Source organism: Homarus americanus, unplaced genomic scaffold (genome assembly GCF_018991925.1).
Source record: "Homarus americanus isolate GMGI-L3 unplaced genomic scaffold, GMGI_Hamer_2.0 scaffold40856, whole genome shotgun sequence".
NCBI lineage: Eukaryota > Metazoa > Arthropoda > Malacostraca > Decapoda > Nephropidae > Homarus > Homarus americanus.
The window spans coordinates 4,481,398-4,499,632 of record NW_024734615.1 but is presented as its reverse complement, the minus strand read 5'-3'; the positions used below and the strand labels follow the sequence as shown (position 1 = coordinate 4,499,632).

The 18,235-nt window shown below is 39.4% G+C and overlaps 2 protein-coding genes across 3 annotated transcripts in view; both read left to right on the top strand.

The window, feature by feature from the left end:
- Positions 1-2,840, top strand: part of LOC121870379 — a 60,774-nt gene extending 57,934 nt beyond the window's left edge. The window contains exon 11 of one of the 2 annotated variants that reach the window (XM_042372191.1): positions 940-2,840. In XM_042372191.1, the coding sequence (XP_042228125.1) occupies positions 940-974 (35 nt within the window). In that variant the 3' untranslated portion in view covers positions 975-2,840. The remainder of the gene's footprint in view (positions 1-939) is intronic. The other variant, XM_042372190.1, reaches the window with a different exon arrangement.
- Positions 2,841-18,132: 15,292 nt separating this feature from the next.
- The window catches only part of LOC121870328 (tetratricopeptide repeat protein 39C-like), an 8,685-nt gene continuing 8,582 nt past the window's right edge, over positions 18,133-18,235 (top strand). Inside the window, exon 1 of the mRNA XM_042372111.1 lies at positions 18,133-18,235. This exon is cut by the window's right edge and continues 106 nt beyond it. The gene's annotated coding sequence lies outside the window, so the exon portion shown is untranslated.

Here is an 18,235-nt window from a genome sequence, read left to right as displayed (position 1 = left end):
TAATGTACAGTAGTACGGTCATCCCTTACAAATACTGTACCTGTAGTGGTCACTGTAATGGCAAATTCACAGGTGAATAATTCACTTTTTAACACCCAAAACTTGCAAATACAGTGCCATGGATGATTTACATGTGAAGGATTTAGAAAAAAATTCTAGTTTGTAGGTGACCATGGAACTAGGCAGCTTGTAACCCTGCCATCTCTTCTTTTGTTGTGGAGTTTATGAAATTGTGTCTGGAATCAGATTGGCCATTTATGTTTGACCAAGATGTGATTTTGTTTTTGTAACTTTAGTTCCTGCCTGGTCTCCTCCCTATTTATATGAGAGGGATAAAATCTGGCTTCCTATTTAAGTAATTTTAAGAACTATAGTTGCCTTAAGGAATATTGAAAGTGAGTCCCATAGGCATGACTACCCATTAAGGACAGTATGGATACAGCACACTGTATACTAAGCCTTCGGTACACAAGGAGGCAGCGTGGCCAGTACTACACTTGACAGCATTCACTTCCCAAAGTTGTAAACTTGGGTACAGTACCCATTTACAGCTGGGTGAACTGGGAGTGCCTGGGGATCAAATCACTGGACCCCAGAACAGGGGCCTTTGACTGATGGCTTAGTGTGTGCCTATTTCACTACAGGTATTAATATTTTTTATAGTGTATTATGCAAAATTAAATTTTTTCCTCCTCTTTGCTTCAGTGTAAATAATGTTGTGAAATAAGATGTTTGTAAATTAAACCCATGTTAAACTTACAATTGAAAGTGATGTCTGTGGACTTCAAAACTATTGTTGCAATGTGGATTTGATTTAAAAACTGTATTTTTTCATATTACTGTATTAACTGAATTACTGTATGTATATTCTTGTTGTAATATAAAACATCCAAAAATTTGTAAATTGTTTTAAATGTGTTGTACGTATTTACATTTCAGCTGATGGATTCCACAGAACGCACTGGGCAGTTTAAAGAAGACAACATCCACTCCAAGATTCTGGTAGATGGAAAGTACAAAGATGTTCACCATTGCATCTGCTGTCTTGTGACATGACTTTGTTTTAGGTTTGTTGTATGAATGTATGCCATCACTTGTGAAGTTATTGATCTTGTTAGAGGAATATTTTGTATAGGTATAAAAAATGTGAAAGGAATGTTTTATATAAATACTGATGATGTTTTGGGAATGTTTTCTGTCTGTAGCAAAAATATGAAGTGTTTTGTATGAAGAGCTTGTACAGTACAGTACAGTACATGAAAACTGGTACAGGACCAAGTTTTTATGGTAAATTTGTCTCTCTTCATGGGTTTAGATAAACAGTAAACCCTGCCTAATCCATGGGGTTAGTTTCTAAAAAACTCCACCCATTGTAATTATCAAAAACTGTAAATTAATGATGACAATGGGAAATAAGAAGTTATATTCTAGATCCCAAAATATAACCCTAAATTTCACTATAATATGATTTTTTTAACTTGATATGTTAATTAAACTTTCAAGCTACTTATTTTAAAAAATCCCTTGTCAAAAAAAAAAATTAATTTCCACAGAAAATATTATACAAATATGTGGATGATACAACACACACACACACCTTCTGCAACAGCGCTCTCTGATATCTTGAGGAAAACTGATGCAAAGGAGAAAATAGTTGGTATACGGTATGTCAACACATAATGGGTCAACATTATCACAAATACTGTATAGTATTTAAATTCCATCATCTCACATGGCTGTTTTGAAATCAAGAAACCTTGTATTTGCCCACTCCAGTTAACAGAAAAAGTGCTGCCTTATGTACCGGCTGCAGAGAGATTAGCCAAACGATGTACTGTATGTGAGTAGGGATTGGAAGTGTTGATGTTAGTATTACAAACAATGCCAACACAGCTGAACTATCATGAAACATTTTATGCTAGACTCTCCATTTAAGAATATTTTATTGGGTATTTTTCATTGTACAATATCATAGTGCAGAACACAAAATTTTTTGCCTATTATACATAATTATGCCACAATTCAGAGGATCATACATTGTGAACAATAGATTAAAGTGCATGGATTGGGCAGGATTTACTATGAAGCTTTTATGTAACAGTAGTACTCAATGTGCATTTACCTCTATGTTCATAGGCAGTAATGTATTTCATTTGTGTATTTTTGATGTTATTGTAATTTTTACCTACATGTTTAAGTATCATTGTTAGAGAAGAAACAAATACAGTATTAAATATGGGACAGACAATAGTTTCACAAGAATATAAAGCTCAGTAAGAGTGAATTTTGACAAATTAAATAACCTAATGTATGTACATCAAAGAGAAGGTAATTTCTTGCAGTTACTAGAAGCATTCCACAGAAGAGTATCAAAAACCTTGTTGTGGCTCTGGTATTTGTCATGGTGAGTCGTTGTGTGTTTAGCTTATGGTGGGGAAATGATTACCGGTAATAGAAAGTACAGTAGAGCAGATGAAAGATGGGAAGAATGATTATCACAAGGTTTTCAAAGGAACAAGAAACTGTTGTTGAAGGAAATGAGCACCTAGAGACTATATGGAAATACAGTTTAGAGTGAAAGAGGAGATTTTATGTGGGAAAATGAGGGAGATGGAAAGATTCTTTCTCTCTCTCATTTTTTTTTTAGTTACTGTTACATACATCAGATGAAAGAGAGGGAAGAATTGTGGAATATGCTATGGATTCATTATGTAGGAGGAAACAACTAGGGGCTGCTGAGGGCTTCCATATAGAGGTTAGAACCTGTGTTAGATATAATTGTGTATCATGTGACTAGTACAGTACAGTAAGTCCTCGCTTATATATATATATATATATATATATATATATATATATATATATATATATATATATATATATATATATATATATATATATATATATATATATATATATATATATATATATATATATATATATATATATATATATATATATATATATATATATATATATATATATATATATATATATATATATATATATATATTTCCCACAATGAAAACGTATAAGATAAATCTTGATAAAATCACACGAAAAGGGAAACAACAGAGCACCTTAGCTTTCGTCTTTATTCAAGACATCTTCAGAGGCAACTGGATTACATGGACAGAGAGAGGCTTAAATATACAGGGTGACCTTATTAAACATGAGGTCAGGTCATAATGATGTCATCCACTAATCCCCACACCAACACACACGTAGAGGAGCTAAAGAGAAGGGGGGCAACGTGAAGTATTCAAATCATCTTGTGTCACAGAAAGACTTCTGGTTGAAGCTAGTTTGATTAGGGAATTAAAATCAATAAACCTTAGTGATGGTCAGTTCAAAACTGATAATTTGTTACATAAATTTATTTGTCAGTGGCCCAAGGTTAAAAATGCTTTGAAAACCTTGGATCTGGATGTAGGATAGTTATTTAGTGGGTCCCTTATTTTTGACCTTGACTAGTCACGTCGCCCCCTTCTCTTTAGCTCCTCTACATGTGTGTTGGTGTGGGGATTAGTGGATGACATCATTATGACCTGACCTCATGTTTAATAAGGTCACCCTGTATATTTAAGCCTCTCTCTGTCAATGTAATCCAGTTGCCTCTGAAGATGTCTTGAATAAAGATGAAAGCTAAGGTGCTCCGTTGTTTCCCTTTTCCCGTGTGATTTTATCACTATATATATATATATATATATATATATATATATATATATATATATATATATATATATATATATATATATATATATATATATATATATATATATATATATATATATATATATATATATATATATAATCAAGAGTAAGAAATGATAAATGTATGTTGTGTGTCAAAGTAAGAGAAACAATTGAGACCCTGCAATTGTGTTTTACGTAAACGAGACAGAAAATCAGATCAGCAACCAGAGACTTGGTCACAATATTCGTGATGCCATATGGCAGCAGGGTCTACCAATAGACAACACATGCTTCCAATATTATAACTTTGAAGTGAACAATGACCAAATAAAACATTCAGGTGAAGCAAAAACTACTTTACAGTCAAGCAAGTGGAGTAATGCTGACTTGGAGAAAATATGTAAGTACCCCCCCTGTACTGTACTGTATTTTTTGCCCCTTGTATACAATATGATTGTGTGTAAAGTTTCTTTAAATTTTTCTTTTAAACTGGTCTTCATGTTATGTTATGTTTGTGGTTCATTGTTCAGACAACTTACTCAACAGTAATTGTATAGTATAGTCATATTTAATTCTTGAACAGTAGATACTGGTAGTTGTAGAAGAGTTGGTGGAAATGTCTTGATAAAATCTTCTCATAGAAAATGTGGTTTTCGGAATATTTTTGGATTCATGGGTGGATATTGTTAGTGTTCAAACACTTCATTATATCCTGTGAATCAGGGTATTTATAGGAGCAAACAAGGTTTATTTATTTGTCATATAATGATTATCTGTGTGGGGCACAAATTTTTGAGATATTACGGTAAATGGTGAACTCTTTAATGCTGTTTTGTCATCACTGTGTATTAATTATTGCTGTTGTAAATCTGCACGAGTGATTTTTAGTATTCATATTAGTGGAGTGTCTTCTAGCATTACAGTCCTCAAGATGACTGACACTTGTTCTTGATGGCTGATATTGAGTGTGCAATCCAGTATAATTGAATAGTACCTCGACTTTTTTAGCCTGTGTTAAGATTTTCTCCAGGATTTTGTCACTGATTGACTCGATGAGCTCATTTTGAATAATTATTTTATTAAGACAGGTAACATGTCTTCCTACTCCACTCTCAATTCGTTCGATGTGTTGTTTCAAAATAGGATCAAATTTAGCTATAAGCTCAACTTCTTTCAGGAAGTTCCCATTGTCTGGCTGATATAGTATGTCAGTGAACCCTCTCAAGGCAAAATTTCTCTCAGCTAATGATTGTATGATACACACTAAACTTGTGAGAACATCCCTCCAGCGTCTTCTCTCTGCCTCTATGAGAGAAATTTCTGTCTTACCAATAGTTTTCCCCCATTTTAAGGCACTGCTCCAATCTTTCCACATTCTCATGTGTTTAATGAGCTCTGGGCTATTTTTTAGTAATTTAAGTAAATAGCCAATAGTCTTTCAATCAGTTAGTACCTCTTTTATTAACTTGTAATCTTTCACAGAAAGCAGTTGGCAACAAAAGCAGTAGGTGGCATTGTTTTGCTTGGAGTAAACCAACCAGCTTTGCTTAATCTTTTCTCCATTTACTAAAATTCTCTGCATGTGGTAGTGATGAAAGCTTCTATTATCCTGACTTTGGAAAAGGAAAATCTGGGTCTATCTGAAATGGACCTCTCATTATCAGCTCTGTTATGATAAAAGCAGTAATTACAGATGGCCAGTCAGCTGGATCCAGGGATTGTGCATAACTTGTGTCTGACGAGGGTCTTCCTCTTGTGTGGGCTGAGTTGTTCCTATGGGTCCTTCCTCTTGTGTGGGCTGAGTTGTTCCTATGGGTCCTTCCTCTTGTGTGGGCTGAGCTGTCCCTGTGGGTCTCTCCTCTTGTGTGGTCCAGCCTCAGAAAATGTAAACTAAATTCCTGAAGGAGGAATCAGGTGGCCCCTTATAGGCTGGGGGCCCAAGGCGGCTGCCTAGTCCGCCTATATCTCAAGCCGGCCCTGATTTAGGTTCATCAATTAAACTATAATTTGCGATTTTATAATTCACTATGTCTTCTGGTATGTAACCCGCAAATTATCATGACTCCACTGTACTGTATTCATCACTGCATAAGACCTGCATACTTTGGATCATGTGAGCCTGGCTGCACAGATGGACAGTTACATAAAATAATAATTATAGTGTAAATATACTGTAAGCAAGTAAATGTAGTTCTGTATATTTGTAACAGATACATTTTAATGTAAGGTAGAAGTATAGTGCATATTAAGCACAGGTATAAAGTAAAATTTTAAATATCATACAGCTCCTTACCTAATTTAATTAATAATTGGAGGCCCCTGGAAAAATGCTACAGATGTACCATATTAAACCAAGAATGAAACACCATGATTACATTACAGTATAATTAAATATTAATGTAAATGACGGTACAATACTGTATAGTATCGGATAAAAGTTTGCTCCCTGTGTTGAAACCGAGTCTTGGGAATGAGTCCCTAAACTTACTTACCCTAACTCATATGATACAGTGTGTGTTTTATTTAATTTGGGATCAATGATACTGTACTTCAGTATGGGATGGAGGGATTTTTTGATATCAACTGTACATATTTAGAATTTTCTGTAATATTTACATGATTCAAAATATTAATTTATAAGTGTCAAATATGTTTGTCAGGTGAGGCTGATGATTATTAGTGAGGGTGGAATACAGCATAACTCTGTTTCCTGTTGAATACTGTACAAGCAAACTTCTTCTAATGGACTGCATACTTCCCAAAGAAATGTCCATTAACCCTCTCACACATAAGATAAGTTTTAAGTTTTCCAGTTCCAAGATCAGATTCTGGGGCCCCCAGGGCAGGCGAGACAGTGCACAGTGAATATTTTTTTGCTTTATCAATTCCCCCCTCCCCAAACTTGTTTTTATTGGCCTAACCCATATATATTTGGCTTTATAACTGATTGCTCTGCAACATAAGGCAAAAATAAAGAATAATACAAGTATACTGTTTAGCTATTTGTCTTCACTTATAATAAATATGATAAAAAAATTCACACCAGTACGTTCACAACCTTCCAGCTCAAAATTGTCTGAGCAAACTTTTTAAGTACTATACACTGATAGAAGCTGAATTTTATGAGCTTTCCAAAGCAGTAATTAGATTTCTGATATGACCAATAGTTTTTGAAAAATGGCAAAAAAAGTTATTCTCAAATGGTTTTTTTTTTTTCTTTTTCGATTATTTTTGTGCCTATGTTTTATAACGATAATTATATTGTATCTTGTAACCAACACCATAATGAAGGGAATGGTACTGATAAAATTCATGTAAGTCTTGAGGATTTTTCATTTGGGGGGGGTTTTATACACGCAGGCGGGCATTCGACTGCATCGCATGACATATGGTACAGGTATATAGTATAATATATGAGAATAACACAAATTACAACAAAATACTGTATACCATAATAAAATAAATTGTAATATAGTATAATATGAAATAAGATCATATATATAGGTGGATTGGGAGTTCAACCGCATCACATGATTGTCATATACAGTAGTAAAAGAAAATAACAATATCTAATAAAAAAATGCAATATAAAATAAAATAAAATATATTATAAAATATATTCTTTCTGTACTGACAAAATAAGATCATTCTGTACTCGCATCCTTTGGGGGAGGAAGTGAGTGAATGAGCCCGAGTAAAATATTTGAGAGAGAGTGAATGTAGGTGAGTGTGGAGTGAATGTAGGAGTGTGTGGGAGTGTGGGTGAGGGTGTGTGAGTGTGGAGTAGATAAGGAGAAGGGTTCCTATGTAGCATAGTTGGTAAGTAGAGTGTGGGAGGTGGAAGGTGCTTGGTTTCAGTGGGAGGCATGTGGTAGGGTGGTGAGGAAGGTAGGTAGCAGCTGGTATAAGGCTTACATAATGCAGGACATGCTTGGGATGGAAGGTTGTGGTGAAGACGAGTGAGGGTGGTACGTTGTTGGTGCGGGGTGGTGGTAAAGGGAGTCTGGTGGTGAGGCTCGTGATAACGTGGATGCAACCAACACAATTTCTCCCTCAGATTCATGACTGTTGTTATCATGATCATTTTCACTACCAAGCTCTTTATTATCACTATCCACTTGATCCTCACTGTCCCTAAACAGTTCTAGAAAATCATCCTCTTTCAGAGACTTTTATTGTGACATTGTCACTATAACGAGGTTGTTTAGCCTGATACGGTGACAGCTTTTGAAAACTAAACACTTTCTCTGTAAATATGAAAAAATATTACATTACACATCCATCACTTCACTTCTCTAACAGTAAAAATAAATTATTTCAGGGAGTAGGGTAAGCACTGTAACCCAGGAGTTGAGGCAGCCCACACGGAGTTATGGAAATTTAAATGGACGCGGCTCTCACTCAGGGTCTGACTGATGAGATAATACTGAGCATTTATTATTCCAGTTTTCCCTTCCTGTGAGCCTCGAGAGTTGCCGATTAGTTTATTTGATAGAACTTACTTGCTACTATGACGCATCAAAATTAGACGTAATTCTGTTGAAAACTTCATTTTGGCAATTTTTTTAAAGTTTGGTGACTAGATTTGCATCACTGAAGTTGATCTTATTATGAATATCATGTGTGTGAGGGTTAAGCAATTAATCCATTAAAAGGAGTCATTATAACACAATATAATGCCACAGGAATGCTTCTTTGGATAATGATATTGATTGCAGATGTTATGACTTTTTTATAAATGAAACAAATAAGTTATTAATATAAATAAATGAAACTATTTTCAACCAACTCTGTCTGGAGTTATTTTCTTCTTTTAATGGTATAAAATCATTACGATATATTTATTAATTAAAAAAATATATATCTCCGTTAACGTAAAATATGTTAGACAAAGATCCATTATAAGAAGTCTGCCTCTACATTGATTATTGGTAAGCTGATCATGTAATATGGTGTTTTCCAAGAGCACATTACAGAACTGTATAATTATGAGTGCTGTACTGTGTATCCAAAATGAAATGGATTTAACAAGTCAAGATTAACTGACATAATGAGGATAGCCCTTTCCCTTTCCTAAGTAACTTGTTTACATTATGGCAGTTGCCTGGCTACTGGTTCTTTTACCAAGGGATTTCAGATTTTTATTTATTTATTTATTTTTTTCTTAGTATAGTACAGTACCTTTACTTTGATGCTGTTGCATTTGACCTGGAGTGATTGCAGGTATTGTGGTTGTTTTATGGGGAAGTATTCATGAATATTCATACAGAATGCTAACCTTCACAGATTCAAGATTGATCTTTTAAAGTTTTAAACCTAAATTATGTAAGCTCAATAGTACTAAAATATTGATTAAACAAACATAAAACCTATTCTGTCTTTTTATTCTCTTTATTGTTACCTCAAAATTAAATACAATAGTTAATTACATAATGAGTTTGTTAATGTACACCCTCCCACACTTCCACTTGCTATAGTCAGTGTTGCCAATCCTAGTCTCTGAGAGTCGTGAACCACGAGAGTATGAACCTGCATCCAAAGTAATCACTCCTCCAGTTTATAAGGTGGTTTTCCCAGATATGGATTTTCAATTATGAATAATACATTTCCTTTACATTATTTTTATTAGTACATGTCCTGAATGTAGTAGATTCACTAATCAAATGTCAATGTTTTCTGTTGTCAATCATAATCTCCGAAAGTTGTGAACCATAGAGTGGGGGACCGGTGGCTTGTGTGAGAGGAGGGTGACGGGCTAGTGGGGGGGGTGAGGAGGGTAGGAGTGGAAGGTGGCAATAGGGATGAGAGAGGGGCAAGATAAAATGTCTTCAGGTACAACCCAGTACAGGTATTTATTAAGCTAACTAATATGTAATAAAGAGAATAATGTGGTACAATAGAACGTCGATTTAAAGCAATTCAATTTAAGATTATTGATTTAAAGCAACACCCACAAGTAAGGACAATGTTTCAATTTAAAGCGAATCTTTCTTAATTTACGCGAGTCAATCTGGAGCATCATATTTTAAAATTCGTGTTTAATGTTTCTCTGGGCACGCTACACTGTCCTAAGGGCAAAGCTGTACTATACAGTACATGTACTCAAAATAATGTACTAAATGGCTACTAAAATTTTTGTCTAGTGCAAACTATAGCATGATTATGTTCAAATTAATCACTATCTTATAAGAATTCCAACAAGGTAAATTATATTGTCCCCGGTCACTTCTGTGACATTTTATAAACAAAAAACAAAAACTAAATCTAAAAGACATAAATAAACAAATAAATACTTTGCTAGACCTTCGGTGCAACTGTCAAACATGTCACCTCCACTTCCTCCCTCCCTCCTACTCCCCCATCTTCCCAGCCAGGGTTTGGTGGTTTTAGGCTATAAGTATTTATTTTATATAATGTCACAGACTAAAGTTAGGAGAATATAATTTGTATTGCTAGAATCCTTGCAAGGCAGTGAATAATTTGAATATAAATGTCATACTGTATATTTTGCACTAGAGATAAAAATGTTAGCCCTTTGTAATAAAACTAATTAGAACATGTCAGTTCAGTGACATTTTATAAGAGAAAAACTTAGTCACTCTTAAGGACAAATAAATAAATAAGCACTAGACCTTGGCAGCAACTGTAAAACATATCACCACACCTCTCACTTCCCCCCCCCCCATCTCCCCATCAGCTAATCACTAGTAAACAGACCATTTCACGTCCCATAATTTTAGCTGTGTTGATTTATGAGTGTTTGTTTTAACATACAGTAATACTACAAGAAACAATGTTTTGTTTATTCTAGGAGATGGGCTGAGATGCATCTGGGTAGACTGTCAGTCTTTTTAGTATTTTGTGTTTCTTTCATGTACCAAACTAAATTATTCTATTGAAACCACTTCGATTTAGTGCGAATTCGGTTTAAAGCGACCTCTCTTGGAACGTATCTCGTGTCATATCGACGTTCTACTGTATCGGAAATTGGTAAGTCTGCACCTATGTTACCAGTGTGGTTAATTACATATTCATATATTACTGACCAAATGTTGCGAGACAATAAATTAGCCAAAATAATACTACACTCCCACTCCTGCTACCCCCAACTGGATATTGCCCAAGACTAGGAGACATTAAGTTTTACTTTTATTTAAGATGTTATTGTTGACGTTGGGAGATATTCCACTGGGTATTTCTATGCTCACCTCCATTCGACCTAATGAAGATATCTGTAATCTTATCAGCTAATATCACATTCGATATCTGTATGATTCATTCATGAGAGCTCTGAATTGACATGTTAACACTTTGACCATTACAAAACCTTATGCAAAACATAATCACACCACACACATTAAAAACGGTTTAGCATCATCCACAGATTTGTCAATGTAAGTTACAATAATGTTCACTGAAGTCGACAGTGCTAGCTCTCAATTACAGGAAACATTGACATTTGGTTGAGTAAATCTACCACATTCAAGATATGTACTTAATAACAATAATGTAAAGGAACTGTATTAGTCATATTTGAAAATCCATATCTGGGTAAAACACCTTATAAACCGGAGGAGGAGGCAGTCCCCACGTGATATTGGATTTTCACCCTCCTCTCTATATCCCAACTGTTGTTCGTCAATGTAATAGTTTTTCTGTTTCTTAGCCCTTTAACCAATCAGAGTGAGAACTAGGTTTTCCAGACAGCCAATCATGGATAAGCAGAGGTGTTGTCTGGCTTCCAGCCATGAAGGCTCACTCATCCCCTGACGTCCACATGGATAGGCAGCGGACTCGGTTAATCTTACGAGATCAGATTATCGCCCTGCGAGACAACGGCATCAGCGTAAGGGCCATCGCTCACCAGTTTGGTGTCTCGCCTAGGACTGTTTCTAAGTGGATACAGAAATGGGAGGAGATGGGAAACTTCACAGAACTGGGTATGTATGAATGCAGAAATGTTCTATGCATTATTTTTACATTCTCCAAATGTTGATTCATTTTTTTAAATTATAATACGAAATTTGTGTCAGTATAAACGGTTTACCCTTCCCTTTAGCCAGGAGACCCAGTTCTAGAGTCACTCCTCCCCAGGAAGACAAGCCCATTCTGCAGGCAGCAGAAGAAAATGTCCTAACGTGGATAGAAGACTTTCTACTTGACCGCAAGCAATGTGTGGTGATTAATGGCACGAAATCATCATCTGTACCTGTCACAAGCGGGGTACCACAGGGCACTGTATTAGGCCTCCTCTTGTTTGTTTGTTTCATAAATGACATGCCTGACGTTGTACACTCCTCCATACAAATGTTGCCGATGACGCCAAGTTATTTCGGGAAATCAAGAACCAAGCGGACTGAAGAGCTGCAGAAAGATCTCTGTGAGCTCCAAGAATGGTCAAAGAAATGGCTGCTGAGATTCAATGTCACGAACTGTAAGAGGATGCAACTGGGGCGTACCAAAGGTAAGGAGGCACATCATATGTCCCAACGGGATGAAGAAACTGCACTATTCGAGACTGAATGTGAGAAGGACCAAGGTGTGTATGTTGACAATGAGCTGAAGTTCTCGGGCCATTGCGAGAAGAAGGTAAATCAGGCAAATAAATTATTGGGTCTTATAAGAAGGTTGTTCAGATATCTAGACGGTCTGTCCCTCGTAACGATCATCAAGAGTGAAGTGCTTCCCCATCTGGAGTACTGTCACCACGTCTGGTCCCCAAGATAAGCTAGGGACTGTCAGTTGGTTGAAAATTTTCAAAGGAGGGCCACCAGACTGGTGCCTGCACTTCGGCACCTCAGCTACCCTGAGAGATTGGAGCGCCTGATCTTGCCTAGCTTATACTACAGACGGGCAAGAGATAACCTAATAGAGGTGTATAAGCATCTCAAGGGGCACTACTCAGTCGAGTGTCCTTACTTGGAGCTGGAGGACGCTCACCCCACAAGGGGTCACAGCTCAAGATTGAAGAAGCCGCAAGTCCAGAAAACTGTGAGGGCAAACTTTTTCGGAGTGAGAGTTGTGAACTCTTGGAACAATCTACCAGAAAGTGTTGTGATGGCACTGAGTGTGAGCTCTTTCAAGACAAGACTTGACCAACACTGGAGCAGGTTCAGGTACATTCAGGAGCTGGTGCAAGCCCAGTACTTGCCAACAGTGCGTAACAGAGACGTGACAGATCGCCCAAGCGGCTAATGAGCCGATCAGTGGTGAAGAGGATAAAAGTATATTCATTGACAGTATATATAGGTCAAATTCATGTGGGTAATGTCACTGTTCACTGCCATGCAGGACAGAGGTTCGTACACAAAGAAATGCATCATATTCATTAGCAGTATATATAGGTCAGAGTCATGTGGGTGATGTCACTGTTCGCTGCCATGCAAGACAGTGGTTCATATACACTGGACGTCATATTCTAATTAAAGACTAATCAGTGTGGGCTAGCAAATTTGGGATAAACAGCAAGAATGTCCCCAAGCACCCCCAATTCAATGTAGTAATTACAAAGTTCATGATACAATAAGCCAGGTGGCCTGAAATCTTTGACAGTGTCACATTCAATAATATAGTGTTCAAGTGTATGCTTCAAAGGTTTATCACAAAGTTTACATGCTGAGTGTTCCGGTATGGGTACAGCGTTATTAACTTGCCAGATGTGTGTATCCTAGCCTAATTCTGGCCACGACTACATCACATTGTCTGGTTCTGTCCTTATGATGGCCATACCGGTACCTCACATAACAAAATTTGCCATATTTACTAATGCTACAACTGCCAGGTCTCTCTGCATTTCTCAGTTCTTCTAGATCAGAGTTCATGATTCTGACTTGTATGTTTTTAAGTACAGCATTGGACAAGCCATGGTCACGGTCAACATTTTCTTTCTTACATGCCTTTGGCCAGTCTATTAGCACAGTCATGATACCTAATTCCAACATGGGACAGAATCCACAAAAATTCGATACGAGAGTTTTTCTCATTGGCAGTTATCACATTTATTTTAATATCACATAGAATTTTAGACATAGAACCTGATGGGCTGTTCATTTATTTCAAAGCACTTTGAGAGTCTCAGAATATTGTAGTGGATTCCTCCCCTACAAGCACCGAACCTTCTTGAATTCCCCAGCCTACGCCTCCAGCGCCGCCCACGGAGCGGGGGTCAACTATCTACCCACGCCTACCCCCGCCTTATAAGGCCTGACACCGCTGTGACCAGCTCTCTTTCTACACAGCGCCACCAGCAAGCAACACCTCCTCCTCTGTGCCAGCCTGGCGGCTGCCGTTCCCGCCAGCGACCTTGGCGTCCTTCAAGCCGCGTGTCCCTCCTCTGGGCACCCTCACCACCCAGCTCTCTCTACTCAATGCTTATTACCATGCTACCTACCCAGCAACAAGCTGCATTGTACATCCAATACAATATGTATACAGTGAGCACATTGTGAGTTTCCTTTCTCCATCCCATCCTGAGTGTGAACCATTAACTCATACCCCTACAAATGGTGACCCCGGAGTGACCACTCACACAGGATGGAGGAGAAACTGATCACTCTCCCAGTCTTCAAGCAACATGGAAGACTGGCTTACCCACGTAGAGGCAGCTCTCATTTGCTCTACAACTACTGTCTCTACACCGCAGGTTAGACACTCTAGAGCAGCTCTGCTAATCTAAGCAGACAGCCACTCCTCTTCCTGCCCCAAGCACCACGTCCTACCGACCCCAACACACCCGTCCTGCCTCAGACGCCGCCCCCGGCCCAGCAGTGCCCCCTGCCGCGGACCCACACACCCCTCTTTTCTCCCTCAGGTACCCCCTGCTACTGTCCTGCACCCTGCTGCTGTCGTGGACCCTGTTGCTGTCATGCACCCTGCTGCTGTCATGGACACACTTCCTGACGCAGCCCCTGCTCCTGACCCAGGCCCACACACCCCAGCAGGCGCATCTGACGACTCTGTACCTGTCGCGAGGGAAGCACAACATTCATCGCCTCCACAACCCTCCTTCTCTCTCTTTTCTCCCACAGATCTCGTGGCTGTAGACAGAGTTGCCCCCCAGCGGCCTGCTCATCCACACCCTCGCCGTTATGTCCCACATGTGGCATGCACCGCCCGTTCTGCCTCACATGTGGCACGCATCTTTGCCAACCTCCAGCCACCCGCCGCGCCCAGAGGGGAAGGGGAATATTGTAGTGGATTCCTTCCCTACAAGCACCGAACCTTCTCGAATTCCCCAGCCTACGCCTACAGCGCCGCCCACGTATCCGACGGCGCTCCTGAGTTGCAAAGGAGCACCAATTTTTGAAGTCTTCCCAGTCCTCTGGAGACTGAGACCTCCGTATGGCAGAGTGGAGATCATGGGTTACCTGCCGGAGATGTCTCATGGCAGGGATACAATACCAGTAGTTGGTGGCACTTCTGGGGTGACGGGGAGGGCGGGGAGGGGTAGCGCGATTGACAGAGTCATACACGGCATCAACAAAATCAGCGCTGTAAGAGTCAAGGGACTGAGGGACAACATAGGAATCCGCCCAGGTAGAAAGGTATTGGGTAAAGGAAGGAACAGCATCTTGTGTGAGACGAAGGCGAGGGTATCGATAAGGAGCTGATGTTGGGGCAGAGAAGGAGAGCCTGAGATGGGTAGTAACGGCAAGATGGTCACTATACAGAGCAGGCTCGGTGCAGACGGTAGGATGAAAGGTAGTCCGTGGCTAAGTAGATTCCAGTTAGTTCAGTTTGTGTTGTGCTGGCCCAGTTGTTCAGCCTTTGCTTGTTTGACACTATCATCTCTTTTTCTTTATATATTACAATTGCACAGCCTGTTCTACCTGTGTTTGTTTGCACACAACCATCAGTAAAAGCATAACATTCACTTGATTTAATACTTTCTGTGTGTCTGTTAGTAGTTTCTAGTGTGACACATCTCATCACATCATAAATGTCATTACCACATATTATACCACCTGGGTTAAGTCAAGGAGGAAGGGGGGTAGCACAAAACCACCTCTGTGGACACATGACCCTGTAGTGGATTCCTCCCCTACAAGCACTGAACCTTCTCGAATTCCCCAGCCTACGCCTCCAGCGCTGCCCACGGAGTGGGGGTCAACTATCTACCCACGCCTACCGCCTTATAAGGCCTGACACCACTGTGACCGCCCTCTTTCTACCCAGTGCCACCAGCAAGCAACACCTCTTCCTCCGCGCCAGCCTGGCGGCTGCCGCTCCCACCAGCGACCTTGGCGTCCCTCAAGGTGCGTGTCCCTCCTCTGGGCACCCTCACCACCCAGCTCTCTCTACTCAACGCTTATTACCATGCTACCTACCCAGCAACAAGCTGCATTGTACATCCAATACAATATGTATACAGTGAGCACATTGTGAGTTTCCTTTCTCCATCCCATCCTGAGTGTGAACCAGTATCTCATAACCCCACAACCCCATCCTCACCAAAGAAGGAGAGAAGGGGTAGAACAGCTTGCCAATGCTTATAAGTAAAATAAAACTAGTGATAACCTCCTGGCATTCCTCAAAGCTAACAGAGTATTTTGTGAACTCAAAGGTCAGGTGAGAAACACCTATTGGGAACAATTTTTATATATTGGTCTATTATATAGAATATTTTTTCAGGTCTCAGGAAGAGTAGAAGTAGCACTGTACAGTAATTCTTTGACAAGCCTATTATTAGCACCTAATTAAACTCGTCATTCCACCCACTGCTTTACCCAACACCACACATAGCCTACACCACACCATGGATTCTGAGACTATAGGAGGATATCTCACCCAATATTAAATTTTTTATCATCTCCGGAGCCGTAGATGTCGGTCACACTAGAATAACCCGTTATAGTACTTCCTTCTTTCCTCACAGCCAAGCTGGTTTTCCGGCATCTTTGTGGTGTAGATTACACAGTATAACCCTTTTCTTCTCTATTTTTAATTTCTTTCTGTTCTTATTTTTTCGCCCCCTGGGCCCCGTTGTGGGTCGTTTGGCTTGTGCCTGGGTGGGTTAATTCCCGTAAAAAAAAAAAAAAAAAGGATGAGAACCCACAGAGCAATAGATAGAGCGCAGCCAACCTGGCGCCATGTTGTTACTCAGCGGGTGCAAAGTTGTAGTGGACCCCATCCCCTACAAGTGACGACTGAGCTCCCGCGCGCCTACCAGCCAATCAGCGTACAGCCAGCGATGCTGGTAGACCTGCTCTCCAGTGCGGACGCACACGTAGCAACGCTAGGATCAGAGTGCCGGGTATTCCTAGCGTCCTCCTCTGTGATTGGCTCTCGCGCTTCGCGCACCCCAAATCCTGATGTTTCTGAATTGTATAAATACGGGCGTGGTTGGCCAGGGAGACGATTCTACTCTGACCTACTGGACCAGCAAGATCTCTCTACAGCGCCTCACCACCCAGCTCCCTCAGAAAGCTCCTCGCCCTAAAGGACCTCTGAGCAAGCTACTCCTCACCTAGTAACTCCTTAGCACAGCACTGTACAACAATATATATACAGAAAACGCATTGTAAGTTTCTATTCTACCTCATTCCTGAGTGTGAGATATCTACATGTACGTACGTTTGTGTGCCCATACAAAGAGACAATAGACAACTAAAGAAAACTGACAACTGGCCACATACTGTACGCTACAAAGTCTTCTTGGGCTGTCTCCCACATAGTTAATAAACATCTTTTCCAATTGTAAACATGCATGATAAGTTTACTGAATAAATAACACCATCATCATCATCCTCTACAGTACGAGTGCAATTTTGTTCATCAGCTTTGTAACAACATGACGGCCTCATGTCACAGAGTTGACCAAACTCTATCAACGGCTCGACCCCAGAGCTGGGGGTGTCGCCAAGCTACCGGGAAGTTAAACAAAAACACAAAATATTTGTTCACTTTACTTATACCCTCTTCGCCTCGTTAGCCGCTTGGGCGATAACACCAGATTTTTCAAAAATATAATTTATATATAGTTAGTAGGTTATTGACAACCAACTTATGATATCTAGGGATGAATTCTCGAAGGAACACATTGATTATTTTGTGGTAAAAGATAATTATTTGCCTACTAAAAGGATCCAGACATGCTCTATGTATGTACTATTAGTACAGTACTCTATGATGTACTGTATTTAAAGTTTCTTGTGCAGTGCACTTTTGTATTATTTATACCATACTATATAATAAGAAATTGTGTATTATTTAAACAAAATTTAAGTTACATATAGATATCACATTCACAGAATGTAATTGATAAGTTAATTATTGGAGGAGAGAACCGTCATCCTGGTTTGTTATGGTCCCCAGCAGACCACCCCGGGCCGCCGCCAGTGTCAGTGGCTCGTCTGACGGTCGGTGGCTCGCGGCTCTCACCCAGGGGAAAGTCGCTCACTCCACACATCGCTGTCCAATCACGCCTTGACTAGTGTAAGCACTCGACACACGGAGCATTGTACTATACCATGAAATACTTTGCATGTGCTGTCGATGGATGGTGGAAGTGTAGTTCTTCAGATTTATAAGAAGGAATGTGGGT